The sequence below is a fragment of the Dermochelys coriacea genome, chromosome 18 (genome assembly GCF_009764565.3).
Source record: "Dermochelys coriacea isolate rDerCor1 chromosome 18, rDerCor1.pri.v4, whole genome shotgun sequence".
NCBI lineage: Eukaryota > Metazoa > Chordata > Testudines > Dermochelyidae > Dermochelys > Dermochelys coriacea.
Genome location: NC_050085.1, coordinates 5,325,073 through 5,350,446, shown reverse-complemented (window position 1 = coordinate 5,350,446; position 25,374 = coordinate 5,325,073). Strand labels below are relative to the sequence as shown.

The following is a 25,374-nucleotide window of genomic DNA, read 5'->3' as shown; positions in this document are numbered from 1 at the left end:
TGGGTTGAGTTTTACAATATTTACAAGCTGGGCCGGAGGAGTGACCTTATGCAAACCAAGCCAAACCCACAACACCGACTACACACACTTCCTGGCCCCTCTCCCAGACGCTTGGTTTGTGCTTTCCAGCCCTTCCCCCAAACAGGCTTATTTCTACCTTTCCTGCTTGGTTAAGGAGCCCTTTAGTACCTCCGTCTTATAACAGGAACCTCACTACAACCTTGACCCTTGAGATCGGGCCATCTCCCTACAACATGGCAAGATCCAGGTTTTATTTAGGCTGGAAAAGAGAAGACTGAAGGGGGACATGATAACAGTTTTCAAGTACATAAAGGATTGTTACAAGGAGGAGGGAGAAAAAAATCGTTTTTCTTAACCTCCGAGGATAGGACAAGAAGCAATGGGTTTAAATTGCAACAAGGGAGGTTTAGGTTGGACATTAGGAAAAACTTAACTGTCAGGGTGGTTAAGCGCTGGAATAAATTGCCTAGGGCAGTTGTGGAGTCTCCATCACTGGAGATTTTTAACAAGCAGGGATAGTCTAGAGATAATATTTAGCTCTGCCACAACTGCAGGGGTTAAACTAAATGACCTCGAGGTCCTTTCCAGGTCTATGATTCTGTTTCAATGTCCCGTCTCAAACACTCATAAAGGTGTTTAGCTTCTGATATAGAGTTCATATGGCCAATTTAGAACCAGCCCTAGACTTACTGTATGTAAAAAATGTGTTCCTCTCTAGGAAACCTCACATGACTGTAGTAAGAAGAGACCCTGAGACATAAGCCCCTGTGTCAGGCCTGGTATGAGGCAGGACCTGCTCATACAATCTGGCAAGAACAGGGCTATTGCAGAAATACACATTCCTAAGAAGTGCTAGGCACAGAGTATTTATGCAAACATCCTGCTATCAAGTGGCACCAGAACATCCCGATATCAAGGATGGTACAAAAATATTCCGCAAGGATAACAGGAACATATTGACCCCTCCTAAAAGGTCAGGATGACAGTATGCAATAAAATAAAATATGGTTTTGATCGAACCAACATGTACAAGGTGATAACTAGCCATGTCTGGGGGTAGTAACTATCGCAGAGGCAGTATTAACTTGTTTGTATCAGGGTATAACTGTGTATCAGAGGCAGTATCTTTGTCCAATGGGGGAAAATGGAAGGTCCTGCCATTCACTGAGCTGCATCCATTGGCATGGGCATTAGTATCCCTGTAGAGTCTGCCAGGTGCTATTACGGTGCTTTGTCAACAAACCTGGCCTGGTGGCCTTCATACTTTAATGGATCTTGTGGTCATTGGGTAGTTTGCTCCAGGTCTGCTGTGCCAGCTGTCTGCACAGAGCTGGGGCAGCACACACTGAGAACACACACGTGCAGCTGAACGTCTAACCACAATGACAAGTCAGAAACTTCAGCAGAAGGTGAGAGGAACAAATCTTTATTCTGGAAATGAGAACAATCTTGAGGCAAGAGCCTTTCTGAGAAGGGGTGGAAATAAAATTGTTTTTGTTTTTTTTTTTCCTCCTCATGAAACACCAATATTGGAATTGCCATTGCACTGCCATACATTTTGATCTCTTGTGGACATCAGTGGCTTCCTCTCAGACACAAGTTTTCAATTTCTCTCCCACTAGTCACTCATCTTAAAAACCCCATAGCTCATCTGGCTCCTACCAGCTGAGGATTCCAGTCCCCAAACATTTATAATCTGTGCCCTGAGTGCTGCCAGTCTCCACATGGAGCCAATGTCTTGGATGAGGGCTCTTCCTCCGGCTGAGATGATCTCAGTCAGATTTCTCCTTCTCCTTCATGTGCAAGAAGACAATGCTGAACACGAAGAGGCCTATCATCATGGAGAAGGCACTGGCATAATATGGATATGCTGAGGGGATAAAACGCTCATACTGTGTGTGCTGGAGGGGACGCACAGACACCTGGGAGAGAAAAGAACACAAGACCAGAGTCACAGGAGATGAGGTCATTTAGTCCTGTGTGTGGCAGGACTATCTCAGCTCTAGATGTGTTATTTAACTTAATGCCCACTCAGATGACTGTAGAACCAGATTACCTTACTGGAAAGGTAAATGTATGAGAGCTCCTAGAAGCGGTTCAATTATCTCTTGTTTTTAAACGAGAGTTTTAAGCTCCAAATCCTCAACTTCTGTAGAAGCATGTTGGCAACCTTAAGCATCAGTGCAGGCAGGTGTCCAACACTGCCTTAAGAGACAAGAACGTGTTTAATGAGGGTAAAACGCTCTCTCCAGAGAGCCTTCCTAAATATAACTGAAGATGGTAACAGTAAGATAGCTTTCAAATCCATTTCACGCACAAAGGAAGGCTGGATGCAACTTCATGGTCATTAAGATTAACAGCCCATGTGGTATCCACTCAAAACATTTGCAAAGTTTAAGTACCTGACTTGAAATCTCAACCAGTACTCTTACATTTCCTACCACACAGACAAGATAATTCAAACTATTTACCTGTGTAGAGGAGTACAGGTGGGTGTATCCCAGCCTATTATAATCCACTTTAAACTGAAACACTCCATAGACATCCGGCAGCTTGAACTGCACACTATATCTGCCACCTAGGGGAGAGGCAGAGCCATTTAAATTACACAGTAAATAGAACAAGAGCATTAGGAGTTAAGATCCCTCATTGGAAGTTCTCTCCTTCCATTTGTAATGGCCCTTTGTCTCCCCCAAACCCACTTTGTGGAGCTTTTCATCCAGACTGAAAACTAGCTGCTCCACTGGAAGAAGGAGCTGAAGGAGAGCTGAGTGAAGTGCACCCTTCCTCTTAACAGTGGAGCATGCTTCCCATAGAGTTTCAGTGGTGGGGGAAGAAATCAACACCTAGTCTTGTGTTATTGTTAACAAAGCCATAGGGCAGAAAACATTAATTGTCTGATAGGAGACCTACCATTTTTCTTCAGGAAAGTCCTTACAAATGGATCAATGCGGACAAACTCCAGCTGAATATCATCGCCATCAAAGGGGACCCATCTCCCTTCAGAGAGCTTTTCAATCACAATGCTGTACTCCTGTAACATACAAATGCATGCTGCATTAACAGAGGCATAAAGGAAGAGGACACATTGTTAATGAGTAGGGCCCTACCAAAGTCACAGCTGTGGAAAAACATGTCATGGACCATGAAAGCAGACCTTCTCTGTGAAATGCAGTTATTGGAGGGGAGGGGCAGGGGACGCCCCAGCCGAGGGCTCCTACCATTCACTGGGCTCAAACTGGGGAGGGACAGGACTTCCTTTTCCCCTGAACGGCTATTATTGGGAGGGGACCAGACTCGGCTCCAGCTATCTCCCCCAGCTGTAGGAAGGTCTGCAGCTGCACACAGCCCTGAAGGCAGCAGAGAAGTGAGGGTGGCAATTTTATAAACCCCCGCACATCCCCCCCCTTTGGATCAGGACCCCCTCCATCTGAAAACATGAACACCTAAAAATGCTAAATTGACTAAAATGGACCGTGAATTTGGTAGGGCCCTATCAATGAGCTAAGAGTGACACCTGAAATCCATTCAATAGAAATCTCAGTCCTAAACTATGAACTGCACTTTCCATGAAATCAAGGGGGACAATGGGGAATTTTCCAATAACTGTTATTTTCAATGCAAGAGTCCAAGTGAGTTTCCACGCTTGGAAATGCAGTTGAGCTACCATGCACTGAAAATCAAGCCAATATTCAGTAGCAAATCAGTGAGTGGGCACATCAATGTAGAATTGACTTGAATTTGAGAGTGCTTTACTTAAACTCTCTAGGCATGCTAAGCTGTCCCCCCAGTATATAGCTGCAATTTCTATTTAAAGCAACATTTCAGGCTTGCCAATGTACTCTTTTTGTATAATAAAGCTTGGCATCATGAGTCTAAGTGAAAAGGAGGCAACAGGGAAGACAAAATTCCAGCATATGCTTTCGATCAGGCTCAGATACCCGTTTATCAGCAAGATTCATGACTGAAGAGAAAGCATTTGCAAGGATAACCAACCCCCCCTTAACTTAAGTATTAAGTAAGTTTGCTAACAGAACATAGACTTCTCCAGAGCTGGCTGCTGTGGCCACTTAATATTGAAAGGTACTCAAGTATGAGCCTGAGCCATGAGGAATCTGAAATTTAGTATTAAGTGAAAGTTACATGTAGGAACTAAAAGTTAAGTAGACTCTGCCTTCACATTAGTGGAGAAACACTGTCAAGAAGGGGACAGTTCCTACAATTAAGAGAAGAAAAACCCCACTGGGTTATATATCCTTATGCCCTCTGAAATTTCACACCTTGGCTGGTGAGGCCCTGGGTGCCAGCCATCACCTTTCCAATCAATTAAGAGGAGATAAATCTGCTTCCACAACACTTCTACCCAAACGAACAAGAGTACATTTTCTCTGCACAAGTCTATTTGACTCATTTTCCTAAAGTCAGTCTTACCACGAGGTCAGTGACAGTGTAGGCATTAGGTGGTAATGTTTCCCCTACACGATGGTGAGATACCTCTCCAACCCGCAGCACACCCTCTTCCTTGAATACCCAACGGGACAAGGCAACAGCCAGCTCGTAGTTACCAGTCTGAGAGTACCTAGAGATGGTGAGAGAACAGAAGCACAGTGGGAGACACTAAACTGGATGGCATTCATAGGACCGAAAAAATGCTCAATCAGGTATCCTATGAAGTTTCCCCAAGAACTAAATGCCAGGTCAGAAAGTCACCACCCATTTTAAACGATCACATTACTTGAAAATTTTCCTGTAAGACTGTTTGATCTTTAGATCCCAACTATCTACTAGGTCTTCTAGGTAGTTGCTTAAAATACAGCAAAACATATTTTAAACAGATCAATACTGAAAGGAATTCAGTGCCAAGGTTTCCAACCTGCACAATGAACTGATACATATCAATGCTCAGAGTATAATATTCTATGTCAAAATTTCCAAGTAAGAGCTGTGCCCACATTATGAACTGTGTTCACAGCATCTCTGAATACAATGGATGCAGAAACTGCTTCTTACACACCTAATATCAGGGTTTCTATAAGGACAGGAGACAGCTATATTGGTTAGTCAGCTTGACAATTTGCACTGCACTTAAAGGAAGTTTCATCTTCTTCTTAAGGTTTAGTATAACCTAACAGTATAGATTTTACAGTAGCAGGGCTGAATGGTTATGATAGTATTCAGCATATTCCCATCAGTCATCTTTGACAATTAGTTATCTGCTAGGGATCCTTGATCAAAGAGGTACCCAAACCACGTGGGCAGAAAAAACCTAAATACCCCACCCTACCTAGAGAAGGCCATGTTAAGCTAGTCACCTCTGAGAGCCAGGTGTAGCTTTCTGCACAGCAGAGTTGAAGAAAGCATCGCTGAAGAAATCCAAGGAGCCACTGAAAACAACACGGGCATTGTTCCTGGCCTGGAGACCAGCAATCAAAAGGGTATTCTTCCCAACAGCATGAGGGTACTGAAATTGGACAAGAACAGATTTAAATCAGCACTAATGATTTGTATTATAGTAGCACCTTGAGGCCCCAACTAAGATAGGGACCGCAATGGGCTGGATACTGTACAGACAAGACACATAGTAAGCCTGGATTCTTATTTGCTAAACAGTACCACAAACAAACAGCATGAAGAAAAATAAAGGCACAGAGATAATGTGCTCAAGATCACATGAAGGCATCAGGGCTTTAAGCTGCTTTTTTAGGCAAGTACGGAAACTAGCCAGGCAGTATTATCCATTAGGTTTAAATAGTTAATAGTAGCAGGGAAATGTCTGAGAATTAAATGACACTGGATGATCTTTAACTTTGCTGCTAGGTCTGGCTGGGCTAAACAAGTACAATCCAAGTTATTATTGTCTTGTCAGAAGTCTTGTCAAACCTCATAGACCTGATTAAAGGGACTGTTTAAACTACTCATCTGCCTGTTCAAATACCAATTACGGAAGAGCATGTTAAGCAGACAGAAGTTGAACATGTTTGCTGTCAGTTAAGTCCCACTCATGCCAACTCCCAGCTATTATTTTTCCTCTACATTTTCATTTCATCATGTCAATAAGACATGGCACACAATGCATTTTTGCAGATTACTGCACTACTCAAGTGGAGAAGCATGAGGCTTCAACACAACTGAGACACTAATCTCCCAGAATCTGTCAACTGCACCAGCATCTTTTTTAGCCCCTTGCCAGCTACAGAGCCTCAAAACTAAACAGAGGAACCCCTTCATTTCCACTGGTCACAGTCCTGCTGGAAGATGGCAATAGCTTTCAATTTTTACCAACTTAGCCCAAATTCTACCAGCATCTTAGAGGAAAAAGGCTTCAAATTCTATTGCCTGCCACAGTAGCATGGGATTGAGAGCTTTTTGCTTCTACGTCACCAGTTTGAATTCAGCCCCTTTGATACAGCAAAACAGTATCAAAGTTAAGAGCCGAAATTCCTTCCAATGCAGTCTTGTTAGGCTTTTTCCATTTGGATCCAATAAAACTGCAAGAAAGATTTCCATGATAATATTAGAAAATATATAGTACTAAGAGACCGTAGAAGGGAGCTTTGTGAGCTGTAGCTCACGAAAGCTTATGCTCTAATAAATTTGTTAGTCTCTAAGGTGCCACAAGTACTCCTTTTCTTTTTGCGAATACAGACTAACACGGCTGCCACTCTGAAACCTTAAAAAAAAACCTATAAGTATTTGACACAGACTATAATAAGCACTTGAGTTAAGTCTCTTGATCCATTTTTAAACTGTTGAAAGAGAGGTAATTAATTCCACGGGATTAGAAGCAAAAAAGAGGACAAAGATAACTGTGCGTACCTGTGTGATGGGCTTATCTGGGAAGAAAGAGTAAGATGTAGAAGAGCCAGTCAAGATATCTAGTACCAGAGGGTTATCAGGATCAGCCACCATCCTGTGGTGAGAGAGACAATCAAAGTACCAGGAAGATACCTGAAAGCTGGTCAAACCTGAGATACCTGCCCAAGAAGATTAGTGTGCACTAAAAATCTGCTAACAAATATGAAATTCACAGAGGTTGAGAAGCATGGGACTGACTCAGCTCCCCCTGAAATTAGTGGCAAAACACACACTGAAATCAATCAGGCCCAATTAATTTTATATCAGCTGTTGACTTTAAAATAACATTTCTTTAAACTGTGAATAGTTATGCTATCCCATCAAAGACTGAAGCTTCTTTAAGAACAACCCTTTCCAAACTTGACATCAACAGAAGTTCTTCTATGTTCTAAATTCCAATACAAATAGTTTAAAAAAACATGACTACATGAGAACAGGAAAGTGAATGGATTACTTTCATTGTCCAAGGAGAGAGAAACAGAGTAAACAGCAAGAAGTAAAATATTAAAAGTTTTCTGTTTCAAAGAAGTTTATAACTGGATTGAGAGATGAGGAATGGCCTTTGATTACCCAACCAGCATGAAGTCTGCGCCTTTCTTGCCTGCCCTCAGCCCCCATCCCTTCACTTCCATCCTGTGAAAGGACCACATGCCTGTTGCATCTCAATTGAAGAAACCAAAACCCAACCTATGATGCTTTGTTTATAATAGTGCCTACCCCAGCTCTAAGCTTAAAACCTATCTGGAGGGAAGATAGTGGCAAGAAACCCATCCAAACAGAGGCCTCTTGTTCTCAGTTACAGACCCACTGCCAGCCTTGCCTCGTAGTTCACTTACCCAACTCCTCGGAAGAGAACAGGGTTTAATGGAGTTTTCCCCACAATCGTGGGAGCCTTCAGTAGATTTTCAGAGTCTGCGACAATGAGCGTATGCTTCAGGGAGGAAACATAAGAGACCTGTGGTAAGCTTTCACAAGCTACTGGACAATGTAATTAATGCACAGGCAACTTGTTAACATGTGTGTCTGCTTGCTACTCTATGGCTAGTGATCTGCACAACACAGCACCTCATGTTCTACAGCTGCCCTTCCAGAACTTTGAAATAGCATTAATTGGTTCTGCATAGTCTCACCTGGCCTCTTGGTAGGAAGAAATTGTAACACTGAGCAAGGGGATGGAGGAGGTAAGAGCAGGAGAAGAAACCAGGCACATGCTTTGAAGCCCTCAGGAGCTGTAACAGCTCCTGCTTGTTACAGTTTAGAGCAGGTTTTCTGTCTTGCGAGTTGCATATTAGGAAGCTTAAATCAGAAGGAAGGTAAATCCCAGGGCAACAAATGCAGATATCTTGCAGCAGTTTATCAGTTCCTATTTGTTCTGATTGCTGCAACAAACTAATGTGAACACTGTAGAAGGGATTTCTGCATATCAGAAAAAGCGTGTCAAGAAAGTACAACATGGAAAAATCTGCATTCCAAAGTGCCAGAAGATACTGGGGGACAGCTGCTGCCTAAAGCCTCAGTCTGTGACACTTACACAGCCCATCCTAGAGCCCTTTGGTTCCTCTTGACCTGCAGGGCCTTGCTCTAGGACACAAGATGTTCTTAAGTAAGGAATAGCTTCATTAAGCTTACAGCCTATTGTCATAATTAAATGGTGATGTAACTTATAGTCACTCAGAAGAATTCTCTCTAAGGGACAGTTGTGTATCCAGAAGGGAAGTTACTGTGCTTATTGTACTGAGTTTTAGTTAGGTTTTTCCACTGAAAGAATTTTTTTTCAACCAGGAAGTATTCAGCTATTACAACATACTAGAAGAGGTAACAATTCAATAACTAAGCATATTAAGAGTCTAAATAACAGCACCTCAGTGAAATCAAAGGCCTCACGAACCTATAGAGCCGTGGTTTCCAACCTCGGAGTATGTCTAAGGGGTCCACGAAAGGCTGTTACCATAGAACAGGGGTGTTCAACCTGGGGTCTGCAGACTATGTCTAAAATTTCCAAAGGTGTCCACGCCACCATTTGAAATTTTTTAGGGGTCTGCAATTAAAAAAAGGTTGAAAACCACTGTTATAGTTATTCCTTTAATGATACTGGATAGGCCTTCAGCTACTTACTGTCTGGTAAGAACTCGTATCTAGCTACAAATTATGAATCTCCAAGTCCTATTATAAGTTCCGTAAGATTGGTTTGATAGCGATCACAAGATGGTTCGGTAGAAAAGGGAAGTTTGCAAAATCTACACAGCTAATAAGTTACATAGGCATCCCAAAGCAATGGTGATTCCCCGATCCATCGGGGATTGTGTGTGCCCCACATATTTTATGAAAAAGCTATGTTACAATGTTCATAACTCTCAAACATTATTGGGACATCTTGTCTCTCTCCTGTAAAGACAGATATTTCAGAACCATGCGTCCAACCAGACAGACCATGCAAGAACAGAAATATCAAGATATCACATACATTTGAAGAACTTGTACAGAATTTTCTATATTGATCTCTCTTTGTCCCTGTGTCTTGAGCTAGAGTTTACCTTTTTTATATGTCTGGCTATTAAACATGACATTCTATCTCCTGACCCATCATGAATAAAAGGAAGTGGTAGACTGTTCTCAGTGGTAGCAGATGACAGAACAAGGAGTAATGGTCTCAAGTTGCAGTGAGGGAGGTTTAGGTTGGATATTAGAAAAAACTTTTTCCACTAGGAGGGTGGTGAAGCACTGGAATGCGTTACCTAAGGAGGTGGTGGAATCTCCTTCCTTGGAGGTTTTTAAGGTCAGGCTTGACAAAGCCCTGGCTGGGATGATTTAGTTGGGGATTGGTCCTGCTTTGAGCAGGGGGTTGGACTAGATGACCTCCTGAGGTCCCTTCCAACCCTGATATTCTATGAAGTGCCATATCTCACTAGAAAGGGAATTCCTATCTCCTACCCCCGAGTGGTTCAAGGTCCAATACAGTGAACCCCTGACTATTCCAGATGGTGTTTTTAACTGCTCAGTGTGACTGGAATGTTAGAAGTTGTCTAGGCATAGATCAAAGGTGCATGATAAATTGCAATCTCACATTAAAGAGAAGAGCAATAGTAAAAGCAGCGTGTAATTCAATAAGATTCACAGCTGCTACTCAAAACAATCTTTGGAATGAGCATGGGTAGGAGGGGAAAGAAGAGGAAAAGGAAGAAGACAGACAAGTTTTGTCTCCAGCCCTTTCAGCCAACTGCTTCTGGGAAGGAATTTTATTTTTTTAGCAATGTAGCTAAGACAAGTTTCCTCAAGCCCCGGACATACCCAAAGAATTCAGTGTCTAGACTTTTACCTGGCCTGGGTCTGAGATATCATAGTTGTGATGGTCAATGACTGCTGTCCTTTCCTCATCAAACTCTATTCCACACTCACTGCCCAGCTCTCGCAGAGGATCACCTAAGGATAGAGAAGCGGATTCTCAATTTACAGTTAGTACAAGACACAAAAGCAACTAAATAATCAAAATAAAAACAAAGGACAGCCCTGATTTGTGCACTAATGATTTATCTGCTCCAGGCTGCTGCGTGCACTCAGTACACAACTCTTGGCTGAACTCAACTTTCTTTGGAAAGTGAAATTAAGGCATTCCTTTTTTCTTTACCACCAATTCCCTCGGAGCATTGTGAAGATTAAGGTTTGTAGCATGTTTTGAATGCACAGAGTACTGTACAGTTTTAGCTTTTGAAGTTCCCCTTTAAAAATCGCTATCAAACCAATCTGCAGCCAGAGTTCTAAGATCTCCCATGACAAGGAAGACATTTTCCCCTACAGGACTGATTTGTACTCTCTATATCCAGCACACTCTTATTATGCAGCAATAAAACAAAAAGACAACATCTGTGCCCATTTGTTTGACGTGCAGGTTTTACTGACCAATGTCAGAACTGGCAGCCACAAGGACACTTCCGCCTCCATCAATGAAAGCAGTAATGGTCTCCACATTGATGTTTCCGCCAAAATCTGAAAAGATGCACAGACATTAGTGATTCAAAAAGCTGACAGCAAACTATTTTACCAGTGCTTCAGAGCTAACATGGAGAGGGAAATACAAGCGTGGTGAGGCCAATTAATAGAGAAGCTGTGTCAGAGTAGTAGGCACAGGAGGTGCCCAAGCAGGGTCCTGAAGCCACATACACCTACGGTCAACATAGATTAAAAGGGTGGATTAAGGGAGGATTAATTCCTTCAGAAGGAAGACAAAGATAGCCATAAAATCCAGCCTTTAAAGGCACAGAACTAGCCATTCAATCTCAGTTGCAGAGAAATAAACCTTAACAAAATTCATTATTATTTATTATTAGTTTGGACACATTTAAAGACATACTTTTAAATTACATGTAGTTAATTTACTTCTTCCTCACCTCACCCCAAGATAAAATTCTTATCTGTTTGCAGGTAGAAATTCTACATTTTAAAGATAGTGAGAGACCTCTGCATTGAGACAGAGAGAGAGAGAGAGAGAGAGATCAAGAGATCTGTCAACAAGAGTAAATATTAATTATTCCTTCTTGTGGAAGTTGAATTACAACTGGCTCCAGTGCAACCATTCCTGGAAAATGATGAGGAATCTCTCACTCATTCCATTCTTTAACAAAATCAAATTTAATTAAACTTCAGTATAGCTACAATAACCAATATATAAAGAGAAAGCAAGTGGATTTAGAGAAACATGCATCTCTGCAAGATGAAAGAGGTACAGCCAAAACTTTACTCTCACTTCCTTAATTAAGATATTGTAAAGAGAAAACGGAACACCAAGAGAATGTCAGAAGTGGAGTAAGTTTGAAGTTAAGAACAGGTTACATGAGGAAGGCACTATATGCCACACTCTAAAATTTAGTTCTGAAGTAGTTTAAAAAGGGTCCCTACATATCGTGAGTCATTAGCTTCTTCTTGCCCAGCTCTGTAGTTAGTTCTCCTAAGGATTTGATTCCAATATCCCAGTCCTAGTAGTAATGTTCAAAATTAAAATTACCTGACACTTTCTCTGAGGCTCACCTGAAGTTAAGTGTGCGATATCCTGGGGCTACAGATTATACTACTCCGTTCTCTATACATTCACACACAATCAGCTAGCTCTCCACTCTTGCTAAGTGACAATGCTCCGTTTGGAACGTCTTTCTTGGCTCTCTCATCACACCAATATCACCTGATCTCTCACTTTCTCCAGGGCTGTATTTCAAAAAGGTTGCTATTAATGATCCCGCATCAAGCCTGATTCAGGCTGTTAATAGTGGTAGAGAGAAAATCCAGACATTTTGGTATGAATTAGAAAAATCACTACTACTACACTTAAAATCAAGGCACTTCAAATAATGACAGTGTTACTTCATCTTTTAGTTATAGAATTTTAGAACAGTGCATTTGTTAATCTATGGAAGCACTGCTCCAAAAATACATATTCAAGATTTTTTTTTAATTGAATCACAATACAATAATTCTAGATACAACACAGGGATTATAAAGGGGTCTGAGAATTATTAACAGACATGACAGTTACTATCAGAGCAAACAATGATAATGAAAGGGTGTTTACAGAAAACAGATACTCAAAAAGACCAGCCTCAAAAGAGTGTTGTGAAGGTTAGCTAATATCTGCAAGGCACTTTACAGATCTAGTGTGTCTTCTCCAAGGGTCTCAAAGTATTATACAACTTAATTTCTGAGTCTTTTCCTTTATGCAAAAGGATCTCTTACCTTCTACAGATGGGGAGAAAATAATCAAGTTGTCATACAGAAATTCTCCGTATTTTATGAGGGACAGGCCAGGGTCATCAGCAGTCCTGAAAGTGATGTCAAAGCCTCTATCTGCATCCAGAAAACAAAGATCATAGTCATGAATACTTTGACACAACTTTAATTTTAAAAAAGTGTAAGATAAATGAGATAAGAGGGCCCTTAACTCAGTCTTACCCATTACAATCTAACCATGTGGTTGCCATATTTTTTAAGGTGTCATGCATCTGAAGAAGTGGCTTTTTTTACCCACGAAAGCTTATGCCCAAATAAATTTGTTAGTCTTTAAGGTGCCACCAGACTACTCGAGACTTTTAAAGTTGCTACATAGACGTTTAAGTCAAGCATTTTACTCTTCCACAGTACACTTATTTTCTCAGTACTCCAGTAAGCACTGTCTGCAGAATTGTTCCTGTCAGCCTCCAAGCAGTGACACTTCTTGGTATTTACAATCTAGTCCACAGCGCTCAGGGGACACAGGGACTTTTTGGACAAACCAAATTAAAAACGAACAAGAACCTCTGCGCTCTCCATAGCGTTTTCATGCATGTCTTTGATGTGAATCAAGCCCTGCTAAAACTTGTGGATGACATGAACACCAGAGAGGGAAACACACACAGGAAAGAACCAAATGCTCTAGTGAGATCTGGGCAGCAGGGACTACAGCCAATACTGGAAGATGGGTTTCAGAGTAGCAGCTGTGTTAGTGTGTATCCACAAAAAGAAAAGGAGGACTTGTGGCACCTTGGAGACTAACAAATTTATCTGAGCATAAGCTTTCATGAGCTACAGCTCACTTCATCGAATGCATGTAATAGCAAATACAGTGGGGAGATTTATATACACAGAGAACATGAAACAATGGGTGTTACCATACACGCTGTAAGGAGATCGATCAGGTAAGGTGAGCTATTACCATCAGGAGAGTGGGGGTGGGGGGAGCGACCTTTTGTAGTGATAATCAAGGTGGGCCATTTCCAGCAGTTGACAAGAACGTGTGGGATAAACATGGGGGAAATGTTTATTCCCCCCCCCCCGCACTTATGCTCAGATAAATCTGTCAATCTCGAAGGGGCCACAAGGACTCCTTTTCTTAATCCTGGGAGATGTGAGTCTAACGTGACGCTCTTCAGCAGAGCGACAACAAGCAGCCCAGGTCCAGAGCCCGGCAGCATCCCCCCCAGACTGACACACGTGGCGCTTCCGAGTGACCGAGCCCCGCCGCCGCCGTATGGGGAAGGCGGGGTCAGCGTGGCACCCGGACAGAACGCGACCCCCTCAGCCACCCCAGGCAAGTGCAGCCCTGATGGGGAGACGCAGTGGGGCCGGGAGGCGGCGCCGTGACAGACCCAGGCTCCTCCCGAGCCTGGCCGCTCCCCATCACCCGAGACCATGATCCCGCCTTCCCCTGGGACCCCCCCGGGGCTCCGCGCCGCCGCCCTCACCCGCCAGGCTCCGGAAGAAGAGCGAGTGCGTGTCCCGCAGGTTGATGTTCTCCAGCAGCACCAGGGTGCGGGGTCCCCCGTCCGCCCGGGCCAGGCCCAGCCCGAGCAGCAGCAGCAGGAGCCGCCCTGAGGGGCGAGCGGCCGCTGCCTCCATCTTCCTCATGGGGGGGGGGCAGCCTCACCCGGAACCGATCCTCTCTACGCGGCCAATCACCGACCCACTTTGCCCGTAGAGGCGGGACACGCAAAGCCGCCTCAAACGGTGACCCGGAAGCGATCGGCAACAGGGCACACGCCCCCTCCCTCGCGGGGCCCGAGGACTAGATCTGAAGGCCCGCCTCCTCGACAGCGGGGCCCAATCAGAGACGGACAACTCCACGCTGCGGGCCCCGTTCAGCACCCTTTCCTCAGAGGGCGCGCTGAGCCCCGCCCATGCACGCTAAAACCGCCTCCGAGCCAGCGCCCCCTGCGGCCCATCAAAGGGATGGCAGCGGTCCCAGCCCAGGCCGGGCTGCTCCTGCGTCCCGCTTCCGTGGATGCTGCTGGGCCTGCGCCTTGCTGGTGCAACGCGCCTCCCCCTTCCACGCCTTGCGGGACGAGGGGGGGGGGTCACCTTCCTGGTTTCCTTCAGGCCCCCCCCTGCTGCTGGTGATGGCTTATCTTAAGTGATCACTCTCCTTACAGTGTGTATGATAAACCCATTGTTTCATGTTCTCTGTGTGTGTATATAAATCTCTCCTCTGTTTTTTCCACCAAATGCATCCGATGAAGTGAGCTGTAGCTCACGAAAGCTTATGCTCTAATAAATTTGTTAGTCTTTAAGGTGCCACAAGTACTCCTTTTCTTTTTGCGAATACAGACTAACACGGCTGCTACTCTGAAACCTAGGCTTACTGCAGTATCCGCTCCCAAGCATGCCAAGCAGGAGCCACCCCCCATCATAACATTGATTCAAAAGTCATGATATTTTTAAAAATACCACTTTGGGGCTCTGTGTTCTGCAGAACTATCCCTCAGGAATCCCACTGGGATGTTTTTACTGTCGATGTTGCCAACTCATGATAATTATTGTTTTCCTTAAAGCCCCAGCTCCTGGAGTCACGTGGCTATGTGATGATTTCAGCCTTCGTTCTTAAAAGAAAGTTTCTATCCCTCATGGCTGTGGAGAAAGCTTCATAATGTGACCCCAGTGCACCCTAATGGTTCAAAAAGCAGAAAGCCCATAAAAAGGACACCAAATCTATTATTTTTACAAAATCTCATGATATGAAAGCCAATCTCATGATTTTTGAACATTTGGGGTTAGCAATACTGCTGCCACTGCAAGGTTCAGAAACTTACTTGTTAAAATAAAGCTGAGAGTCCCATGTAATCACATGACTCCAGGAGCATTATGTAAAGCACCAGATATTGCAAAAGATTTGCAATAAAATCAGGAGAGTAGGCAACACTGTTACTGTCCGGGCAGTCCTGCAAACTGTGCTCTATTCCCCACCATCAGGGGCTTATTTCCCACTGCCACTGCTCGTACCCATGCTGCAGCATGTGTCCCTTTCCTCTACCCTGAGCTATGCTCTGTCATTTGGGTCGCCTTTCACTGTCTAGGAGAGCTAGGGTAGGCAGTGTCTTTTGCTGATCAACAGCAGAATATGCTGGCTTTCTGATTACGAAGCAAAAGCTGATGGGCAAGGCACTCCCCACCCAGTGTTTTACAGCTAGAGGGACAGTGGCCAATGTATGCAACATCTGGCAAAAATGCAAAGGAACATGAACTCTAAATATAACAGCAGTCAGACTGAGTTTGTCATTAAAAGGCAATGTATTGTGATCATTAACCAGATGTCCTGCACATAAATGACTAAAATATAAACAGTCAACATACAGTTTACAAAACTTTAACCTCTTGAACACAAGGACAGGAGCAATCATTTCCACTGTCTCACTGAACTGCAGTTTCTGATCTGATCTAGAGGACTCGGAATAAATGTGCAAACTGTTTTTTCTTGGAGAACAGAGTCTGTGCCTCATAAATGATGTCAGTTTCAGATTCTTTCTCAAGAGAAGAGAAAGCAGAAATGGCTGCGATATGGTAGCGATACTGCCAGAACCTCTCACTGTCTTATTGCAATGAGGAATAAGACTGGAGAATTTGGTATAGGACATGAGCTCAAGTTGTGGCTGTGACATCCAAAAGGAAATAAGTAAGTGCTGTCTAGGAAACTTGCATTGGGAAATACAGAAAGTGATTTTAAGGCTTTTTTTTGAGGAATTTTCTCACATGACCTAAAGATTTTAATCCAAGTACAGAGATTTGACTTCCCACCACCTGCTAGGGATGGCAGTGACCAGAATGGAAGACTAAATGTGCAGCGCTTGCTGAACACATGTGGCAGGGAAGCAGATCACGGAGGAATGCGCCAGCCCCAGCTTGAACCTGGAGTTGTCACTACAGACTTTAAAACCCCTGGAAGCAGCATTTGTCTCCACTGACCCTAAACTCAAAGGAAAGTCAAACTGTCCCTTCCAAAAGCCGATGTGATAAGAGGATTGCTGCCACCAAACGCTACATTGTTAAGTGGGTAACTGCCAAGGTAGGTTGCTGCAATCTGAGCAGACACTGCCACCAGGGGCCACAGGGGACTGGAGTCCATGAAGGCCACTACAATCAGAAGGATCCGTATTCACATGAGGCCACTTCACTCAGAAGGGGTCGCTGCTGAAGCTGTTTTTGCCCTTCTTGCGCTTTGTTTTGGAGGATGGTGTGGTGAAGTCAAGCGACTCAAGGCGAAAAGGACGTGGCTGGGGCATCTCCACAGTCTGTGAAGGAGAGACTGGTGCCATGCTGGAGGTGGTGCTGTTCAGGGGAGTGCTCAGCACAGGAGGGGAGTTATGATGGGCTGTAGAGTAAAGGAACAGGACATACCAACATGTTTGGTCTGTTAAGACTCAGCAAAGCTTTTCCAAGTTCCCAGCTGCATTAAAACCTTATCCAAGAATTTTATTAAAGGCAGTCAGGAAATTTACAGATTTTTGCATTTAATTTACTCATATTAATGAACTGGAGTTGACCATTTCATTGGTTGGTTATCTGAATGTGCAATGTATCTGGAGAGTGAAAAACCCCATACCTGGTGGCTGAGCTTTCTCAGCGGATTGCCCCCAAATTTGGGATTTGATGCCCACATCCCCTTGAAAGTGCATCACAGCCAGAGTTTAATGACTTTCATGACACAATGCATGGTTGAATTGTTGATTAGGTCTTTGTTTTTTTCTGGCTTTCTGCTTATTCTCTGTAATTGAAGTGCCCAGCTGCTACCTTGACAGGCACCTCAGAGATTAGCAGTAATAGGGTTCATTCACAGAAGAGGAAGTAACTGGATAAATTTCTCCATGCTGTCTCATCAATGTGCCTCAATCCTGTCCTCATGAGATCATTTCTAAAGGTAAGATAGGAGTGTTTGTAGCCCATCCAGTCTTTGCTAGCAAGGATACCAATTAGCACCAACTGTGATGATGGGTTTTGTTATGCAGACGGCTCTTCAACAGGAATTAGACTGAAACTCCACAAAAATCTGTTTCACTCAGGCTACCACAGGGTGGTTATCTTTTGTTAGACCTATCTAGTCTACTTTGGAACCAGTGACCTGAAGATGAAAAGCTCTGTAACCGTTCATCCACAGCTGCATTTATTTCTGTGTGCTGGCTCAGAGATTGCAGAGCTCTGCAGCTCAGTACATTGTTTGTTTTTAATTAATTTTGGAACAAACACCAAAACCAAAAAACAGAGGACCTCATCAGCAAGAGACTCCTATTTGAATTCAATGGGAGTTCTGTGCACAGATGGGCCCATGCTGTACATTTACAGAGCTTAGCTACCCTAAAACAAATTGAGTTAGACACATAAAGGGCACTTGTCATCAAGGACTAAATCCATGGCAAACTTAAAAAGGAATCACTAGCACCACTGAATGACACACAGGCTGAGGCTGCTGCTTCTGCACCTCCAGCCCGTGGTGCTTTATTTCCTCAAAAACTGGGATGATTGGCAACCCTATGGAGGGACAAAAGACAGCAAGCGTTGGTCAGGATGACATTCTGAATGTGAATTACCTCCAAGCTGCAAGCACTGGAAGCAAATCATTCAAATCACTACAGGTAGGTTTATCAACATCTGGTCTGCTAGAGCAACTCTAAGGAACCATTGTCAGAGGGGAAAATGGCTATCACCACCAAAAAAAAGAATGGGTTGCATTGTCCATTGAAGAGGCTATTTGACTGGGGAACAACAAATCCCTCTAGACTAATATGCCAGGAATGGAACCCTCACTGGAGGAGATACCAGCACATGGAGGAAAGGAAAGGAGAGTTTTGGGATATTTACCAAGACTCTTCATAGGATCAGCACCGAGGATCTGGCTGGCTCGCTTGGACCGGAAATAGTTACTGGCAATATTCTCACTGTCACTCCTGCTCAGCATCAGTTTGTAGCGGTCTTCTTCCTGCTGGGATCACAAAAAGCTGTGAGCAGCACTCCCCTCAGCTCCAGCTCTTAAGCAGCCAAGCACTATTCCATGAGCTAGGGCCAGAGATTTAGAGATAATATGAAGTGATTGAACACATGATTCAATCTGGGCAACAACAGTAACACTACAGAATACATGTTCTTGGACATAGTCTGGACAGGCATCAGGCTACATCCTGCCACCCTCTCCAATAGCTGTAAGCAACGTCCAAAATGTAATGATACAGGTGCAATTCTGCTACACTGGAGATTGTTGGGTGTGGGTGGGAGGTTTTTCTTTTGGGGGTGGGGGTGGGATTGTTAGGGTGTTGGGAAGCCTCCCCCATGCAGACCCTGGCTGACCCCAAGGCTCTCCCATTCAGTCAGGCATGTCTGCCCATGTCCCCACACCCCTCTTCCCCATGGGTCTCTGCAGTCCCTGTCCCCAGGCTCAACGCTGTCACCCCATAGCTCCTGAACCCATGCTCCAGTCTGTCCTCCACCACTAGTCATTTTGAACCCCAATCTGTGACTCTCCAGCAGCCCTGTGTGCCCCACTCTGTCCTCACCTGGCTCCGCGGCAATGTGCTGTGATGAACTTTACTCTGCGGGGGGATTCTGGGCATAGAATTTTGTATTTTCCTGCATAAAAAAAATATTGCCTAAGAAGTGCAGCAGTTCCGCCTTTTTCCCACCAGAGGCCGCTGTGGCGCTAGAACAGCCGGCATGAACGCAGCCGGCTGTTCTGGCACCACAACGGCCTCTGGTGGTTAAAAGGCGGAACTGCTGCACTTCTTAGGCAATATTTTTTTTATGCAGGAAAATACAAAATTATGTGAGACTAATTAATTTTGCGTGTCCACAGATGTGCAGAATTCCCTCAGGAGTAAGAATATGATGCAACCAATTAACTAGAACTTGAGCCCAGCTCCCCACAGAGAACAGCCAATGCACTATCCTTCTAGTCTTGGAATTGCTCTAAGGCTCCACCTTGATCATTCTGGCCTGGGTTATCTCTCCTCTTTAGGGGCTGGATTCCCAGCATTCCCAGCCCCTGCTGGCCAGGGTCCTACACTCCACTGATTGGCCACTGGACTGTGAAGCCAGCTCACTGCTTCACTATTTACTCTGTTTTACACACACCTTTGAGCCCTGCCAGTCTTATTCTAATGGCCAGTGATGGCTGGGTGTGAGTTCCTCTGGAGCCACTCAGTCCTCTGCCTATTTCCTCCAGAAGGAACAGCTGTTTAGCAACATAGACCCTTCTCAGAAGGCTCCCTCAGGGTCCCGGGAGGAGAAGTGCAGCTTACCATCATCAGCTCTCCGTTCTCGCCTGAGGAGCTCTTCCTGGCTGGCTTAGTCTGTGGCAGTGATGGAACTGCTATGAGAGAACAAAGGCATTACTTAAAGGACCAGCAGCACTGAATTAGTTTCAGATTTTCCTGACTCTCCCCCTTGTTTCCCATTGCTGCTTACAGACACCCCAGATCACTGTTTATGAGCTATAGGGGGATTAGAAGGACCCTCGCACTACACTTTTTATCCAGTAGATGGCACATGTTATGCACCTACCAATAAGAACATAGGAACGGACATACTGGATTAGATCAAAAGCCCAACTAGCCCAGTATCCTCTCTTCCGACAATGTCCAATGCCAGGTGCTTCAGAGGGAGTGAACAGAACAGGTAATCATCAAGTGATCCATACCCCATCACCCATTCCCAGTTTCTAGCAAACACAAGCTAGGGACACCATCCGGGCCCTTCCTGGCTAACAGCCACTGATGGACCTATCCTCCATGAATTTATCTAGGTTTTTTTTTTGAACCCTGTTATAGTCTTGGCCTTCACAACATGCTCTGGCCAGGAGTTCCACAAATTGACTGTGTGCTGTGTGAAGAAATACTTCCTTTTGTTTGTTTTAAACCTTCTGCCTATTAATTTCATTTGGTGACCCCTAGTTCTTGTGTTATGAGAAGGAGTAAATAACACTTCCTTGTTTACTTTCTCCACACCAGTCATGATTTATAGACCTCCATCATATCCCTCCTTAGTCGTCTCTTTTCCAAGCTGAAAAGTCCCAGTTTTACTAATCTCTCCTCATACAGAAGTTATTCCATACCCCTAATCATTTTTGTTGTCCTTTTCTATACCTTTTCCAATTTCAATATATCTTTTTTTTTTGAGATGAGGCAACCAGGCAGTATTCAAGATGTGAGCGTACCATGGATTTATACAGAGGCAATATGATATTTTCTCTCCTATTATCTATCCCTTTCCTAATGATCCCCAACATTCTGTTAAGCTTTTTTGACTGCCGCTGCACATTGAGCAGATGTTTTCAGAGAATTATCCACAATGACTCCAAGATATTTCTTGAGTGGTAACAGCTAATTTAGACCCCATAATTTTATATGTATAGTTGGAATGATGTTTTCCAATGTGCATTACTTTGCATTTATCAACAGTGAATTTCATCTGCCATTTTGTTGCGCAGTCGCCCAGTTTTGTGAGATCCCTTTGTAACTCTTCGCAGTCTGCTTTGGACTTAACTATCTTGAGTAGTTTTGTATCATCTGCAAATTTTGCCACCTCACTGTTTCCCCTTTTTCCCCGATCATTTATGAATATGTTGAACAGTACTCATTTCAGTACAGACCCTTGGGGGACACCACTATTTACCTGTCTCCGTTCTAAAAACTAACCATTTATTCCTACCCTTTGTTTCCTATCTTTTAACCAGTTACTGATCCATGAGTAGGGTCCTACCAAATTCACGGCCATGAAAAACACATCACGGACCGTGAAATCTGGTCTCCCCCCATGAAATCTGGTCTTTTGTGTGCTTTTACTTTATACTATACAGATTTCATAGGGGAGACCAGCGTTTCCCAAAATGGAGTTGCAGGGGGGTCACAATGTTATTATAGAAGGGTTGTGGTATTGCCATCCTTACTTCTGCGCTGTCCTCAGAGCTGGGGAGCCGGAGAGTGGTGGCTGCTGGCCGAGGGCCCAGCTCTGCAGCAGCAGCGCAGAAGTAAGGGTGGCAACACCATACCAGGCCATCCTTCTGCGCCGCTGCTGGCGGCGGCTCTACCTTCAGAGCTGGGCTCCTGGCCAGCAGCCCCGCTCTCCAGCTCTGAAGGCAGTGCCACCACCAGCAGTAGAGCAGAAGTAAGGGTAGCACTAAGGCAATCCCCACTACAATAACCTTGCGACCCCACCACAACTCCTTTTTGGGTCAGGACCCCTACAAGTACAACACTGTGACATTTCAGATTTAAATAGCTGGAATAATGAAATTTATGATTTTTAAAATCCTATGACTGTGAAATTGACCAAAATGGACCATGAATTTGGTAGGGCCCTATCCAAGAGAGGACCTTCCCTCTTATCCCATGACAGCTTATATTGCTTAAGAGCCTTTGGGACCTTATTAAAGGCTTTCTGAAAATGTAAGTACACTGTATCCACTGAATCACCCTTGTACACATGCTTGTTGACCCTCTTTACAAAAAACATGTTGACTCTTCCCCATCAGATCATGTTCATCTATGTGTCTGATAATTCTGTTCTTTACTATCATTTCAGCCAATTTGCCCAGTACTGAAATTAGGTTTATCGGCCTGTAATTTTCAGGATCACCTCTGGAGCCTTTTTTAAAAATTGGCATCACATTAGCTATCCTCCAGTCACTGGGTACAGAAGCTGATTTAAATGATAGGTTACATACCATAGTGCAACTACATGAGGGGCCTGCAGGTCTGTGTAGTGAATATTTCAACCTTGTAGGGAAAATGGTTCACCTCTTGGGCTAAGGCAGCTAATGCACAGAAGGGAATGAAATAAAAAGCACAGGACTGGGGGACAAGGATCCTGGGTTCCAGCCCCCACTCTAGTACAAAAACAACAAAGAGTCTGGGGGCACCTTAAAGACTAATAGATTTGGGCATAAGCTTTCGTGGGTAAAACACCACTTCTTCAGATGCCCCCTGATACTTGACACTCTACTACAGACTCACTATGGCACATTGGAAAGTAATGTCCTCCTTCTGTGCCTCAGTTTCCCCCCTTTTATAACCAGTCTAAGAATACCTACCTGATGAGGGTTTGCAAAGCCTAATTCATTAATCTCATAAAGTGCTTCAAGGTCCTTGAAGGAAAAGAATGGGGAGAAGGGCAACATTTTTATGTTAAGCACCAGTTACCAGTTCACTCTCCACTAAAGGCCCAGAGACGCTTATGATATTTAATCAGATATGGGTTATACTATTGTGTGGTTTAACACAAGATTCCATACTATCACTCAAATCAATGACATCTCATTGAAAATAAATAGGAAGTCCCAGGAAGAGATGCTTTTGTCCTCATTTAGCTAGATTATCATCCAGGCTCCCACAGAAAGATAATAGTCTATTCTGTACAAGTGAGCCAAACCAAGGTTTTATAAGCAAATACTATCCAAATGCGATACACGCTAGTGAGCAGAGATAAGCTGCGTGAATGGAGGACAATGCAGATACCTTTCTTACCTGCAGGGAGGCTGGTTTTTTGAATGACAAGCTCTGGGAGTTTCCAGCAGCTGCTGTCCTCATCCCAGATGGACTCGCATTTGATCTTATCTAGGTTGCTATAGTTACAGTCACGCCGTATGAGGGGCTGCACCTGATCCAGAAGCTGCTGAAAGAGCAAGCAGTCCTGCTCCTGCCGGCGGATGGTGGCAAGATAATCAATCTTCTCCAACTCAAACTCTGATTGTAAGTCTTTGATTTCAGTCTCGGCAGCTTGCAGCTAGGTCATCAAAAGGAAAGGGTTAATTGTGATGAGAACAGAGAGAACTCTAGATGAGTGGCACAACAAGAATGATTGGGGGAAGATATGAAGAAGGAAGAAAGATATGAGGAGAGTTTGAAAAGATTTGGATTGTTTACTTTAGAGAGGAGACTAATAAAGAGAGGGCATGATCACCCTGTATATGAATGGTTCAGAGAAAGTGGACTGGGAACTTCTGTTCTCTCTGTCTCATAACCCAATAACAAGAGGACATTCAATGAAACTGAAAGGTGGCAAATTCAAAACCGGTAAAAGGAAACCCTTCTTCACACAATGTGGAATTAGAATGTGGAACTCACTGCCAAATGAAGTTGTGGGAATAAACAACACTGAATTTTTCGCTGTGAGGAGCTGGAACTTATGTAGACAACAAGAATATTCAGAATCACACTAGCATTTACTAAAAAAATGGGAAGAGATGTAAAACCTCAGGCTTCAAGTTTCAAGCAAATCTCTGACTAACTATTAGGGATTAGGATGAACTCCTCTAGGGGCAGATTCATCCATATCTGTCTACTCCAGGGTTTATTGCCTCTTCCCCTGAAGTATCTGGTGTTGGCCCCTATTGTAGACATGTTACTGGACTAGATGGACCTTGGGTCTGTTCCAGTCTTGAAAGTCCTGTATTCCTGTGATATCTCCACGTATTTAGGAGCTTCCAACTCAGTGGTACATTCCCACAGGGCTTCCAAAATGTATATGCAAAACAGGGCCTTACATGTGTAGACATTGGCCTGCATGTGCACACAGGCCCACCAACAGGGTGAGGCAAAGGGGTCAATTGCCCAGGGGCCCAGGTGATTTAAAAGGGCCCCTGGGCCCCTGGCCGCTGCCGGCAGTGCAGCAGGGCTGAGGCAGGCTTCCTGTCCATCCTCACTCCACACCGCTACCAGAAACGGCCAGTACGTCCCTGCAGCCCCTGGGGAGGGGGTCTCCATGCCTTGCCCCCGCCCTGAGTGCCAACTCCGTAGCTCCCATTGGCTGGGAACTGCGGCCAATGGGAGCTGCAGGGGCAGTGCCTGTGGAAAGTGGTTCGGGGAAACCCCTTGGGCCCCGTGCCTAGAAGCCACTGCCAGAGGGGTGTGCCGGTCACTTTCAAGAGCTGCCCGAGGTAAGCACTGACCCCTGATCTCCTCCTGCACCCCAACCTCCTGCCTCAGCCTAGAGTCTGCACCCCGCACCCAAACTCCCTCCCAGAGCCTGACCTCTCATCCCCTCCTGCACCAAACTCCCTTCCAGAGCCTGCACCCCATATCCCCTCTCACACCCCAACCGCTGGCCCCAGCCCGGTGGAACTGTGTGAGGGTGGGGGAGCGTGAACAACGGAGGGAGGGGGGATGGAGCAGGGGGCGGGGCTTTGGATAAGGGACATGGCAGGAGCGTGGTCTCAGGGAAGGGGGCGGGGCTTTGGCTTTGCGCGATTAGACAGTTTGGCAACCCTACTGGGCAGGCATGTGGAAACCCTGGACGTGCTGGAAGAGTGCGCCCAGCAGCTCGCTGGGCACCAGCGGTGTAGCCGGCCGCTCACTGGGAACCAGCCAGCACAGGTGCAGCACCACCCAAACGTCAGGCGGACCCGTCTGCGCAGGCGCGGCTTGTGCGTGCCCGTTAACTGTTCTGCCCTGAGACCTGGAATTGCTGTCAGTGGGCCTGTGTGCACACATGTTTTTGGAGGCCCTTGGTAGTTAAGCACTATATCTTTAAAGCTGCATGTTGTCAGAGGGTCTGATTTTCAGAATGGCCTCACTTTGATGGGCACAATTTTGCATTTACAATGATTTCTGGATGCAATTTGCACTGCTTACATATCTTCTGATTCATAGCTATAATAAACCACAGTCAAATGAAGACAGATACTTAATTCCTTCAGCATCAAATGCATGTGCCGCTCCCACTTCAGCTGTGAGAATGTAAGAAGCTGTGCCACTAGAGAGAATAATGATCTCTCTCTCTCACACT

At 44.6% G+C, this 25,374-nt stretch overlaps 2 protein-coding genes across 9 annotated transcripts in view; both read right to left on the bottom strand.

Moving 5' to 3' along the window:
* Positions 1-1,419: 1,419 nt before the first annotated feature.
* DDOST (dolichyl-diphosphooligosaccharide--protein glycosyltransferase non-catalytic subunit) lies at positions 1,420-14,495 on the bottom strand. The gene is made up of 11 exons (XM_038376811.2): positions 14,082-14,495; positions 12,598-12,708; positions 10,774-10,860; positions 10,193-10,296; positions 7,713-7,807; positions 6,838-6,931; positions 5,334-5,482; positions 4,453-4,600; positions 2,935-3,055; positions 2,493-2,599; positions 1,420-1,943 (listed from the first exon to the last, which is right to left on the bottom strand). The coding sequence occupies exons 1-11, from the start codon at positions 14,242-14,244 to the stop codon at positions 1,794-1,796; spliced, it is 1,329 nt and encodes a 442-aa protein (XP_038232739.1). The 5' UTR covers positions 14,245-14,495; the 3' UTR covers positions 1,420-1,793.
* Positions 14,496-15,861: 1,366 nt separating this feature from the next.
* KIF17 (kinesin family member 17) overlaps positions 15,862-25,374 on the bottom strand; it is a 37,532-nt gene continuing 28,019 nt past the window's right edge. For 2 of the 8 annotated variants that reach the window (XM_043500192.1, XM_043500193.1), the window contains exons 11-15: positions 23,115-23,373; positions 19,893-19,960; positions 18,463-18,580; positions 16,778-16,978; positions 15,862-16,742 (exon numbers count right to left, since the gene is read on the bottom strand). In XM_043500192.1, coding sequence (XP_043356127.1) covers positions 16,782-16,978; positions 18,463-18,580; positions 19,893-19,960; positions 23,115-23,373 — 642 coding nt within the window. In that variant the 3' untranslated portion in view covers positions 15,862-16,742; positions 16,778-16,781. Of the gene's footprint in view, positions 16,979-18,462; positions 18,584-19,892; positions 19,964-23,114; positions 23,374-25,374 lie in introns of all 8 variants that reach the window. The other 6 variants (XM_043500189.1, XM_043500191.1, XM_043500188.1 and 3 more) reach the window with 5 other exon arrangements.

Coding starts and splice junctions, on each gene's coding strand:
- DDOST (XM_038376811.2), bottom strand. CDS start 14,244: ATGAGGAAGATGGAGGCAGCGGCCGCTCGCCCCTCAGGGCGGCTCCTG. Junction 12,709..14,081: donor CTTCTTCCGGAGCCTGGCGG/GTGAGGGCGGCG, acceptor TTCTGGATGCAG/ATAGAGGCTTTGACATCACT. Junction 7,808..10,192: donor ATATCTCAGACCCAGGCCAG/GTAAAAGTCTAG, acceptor TCCTCCCTGAAG/CATACGCTCATTGTCGCAGA.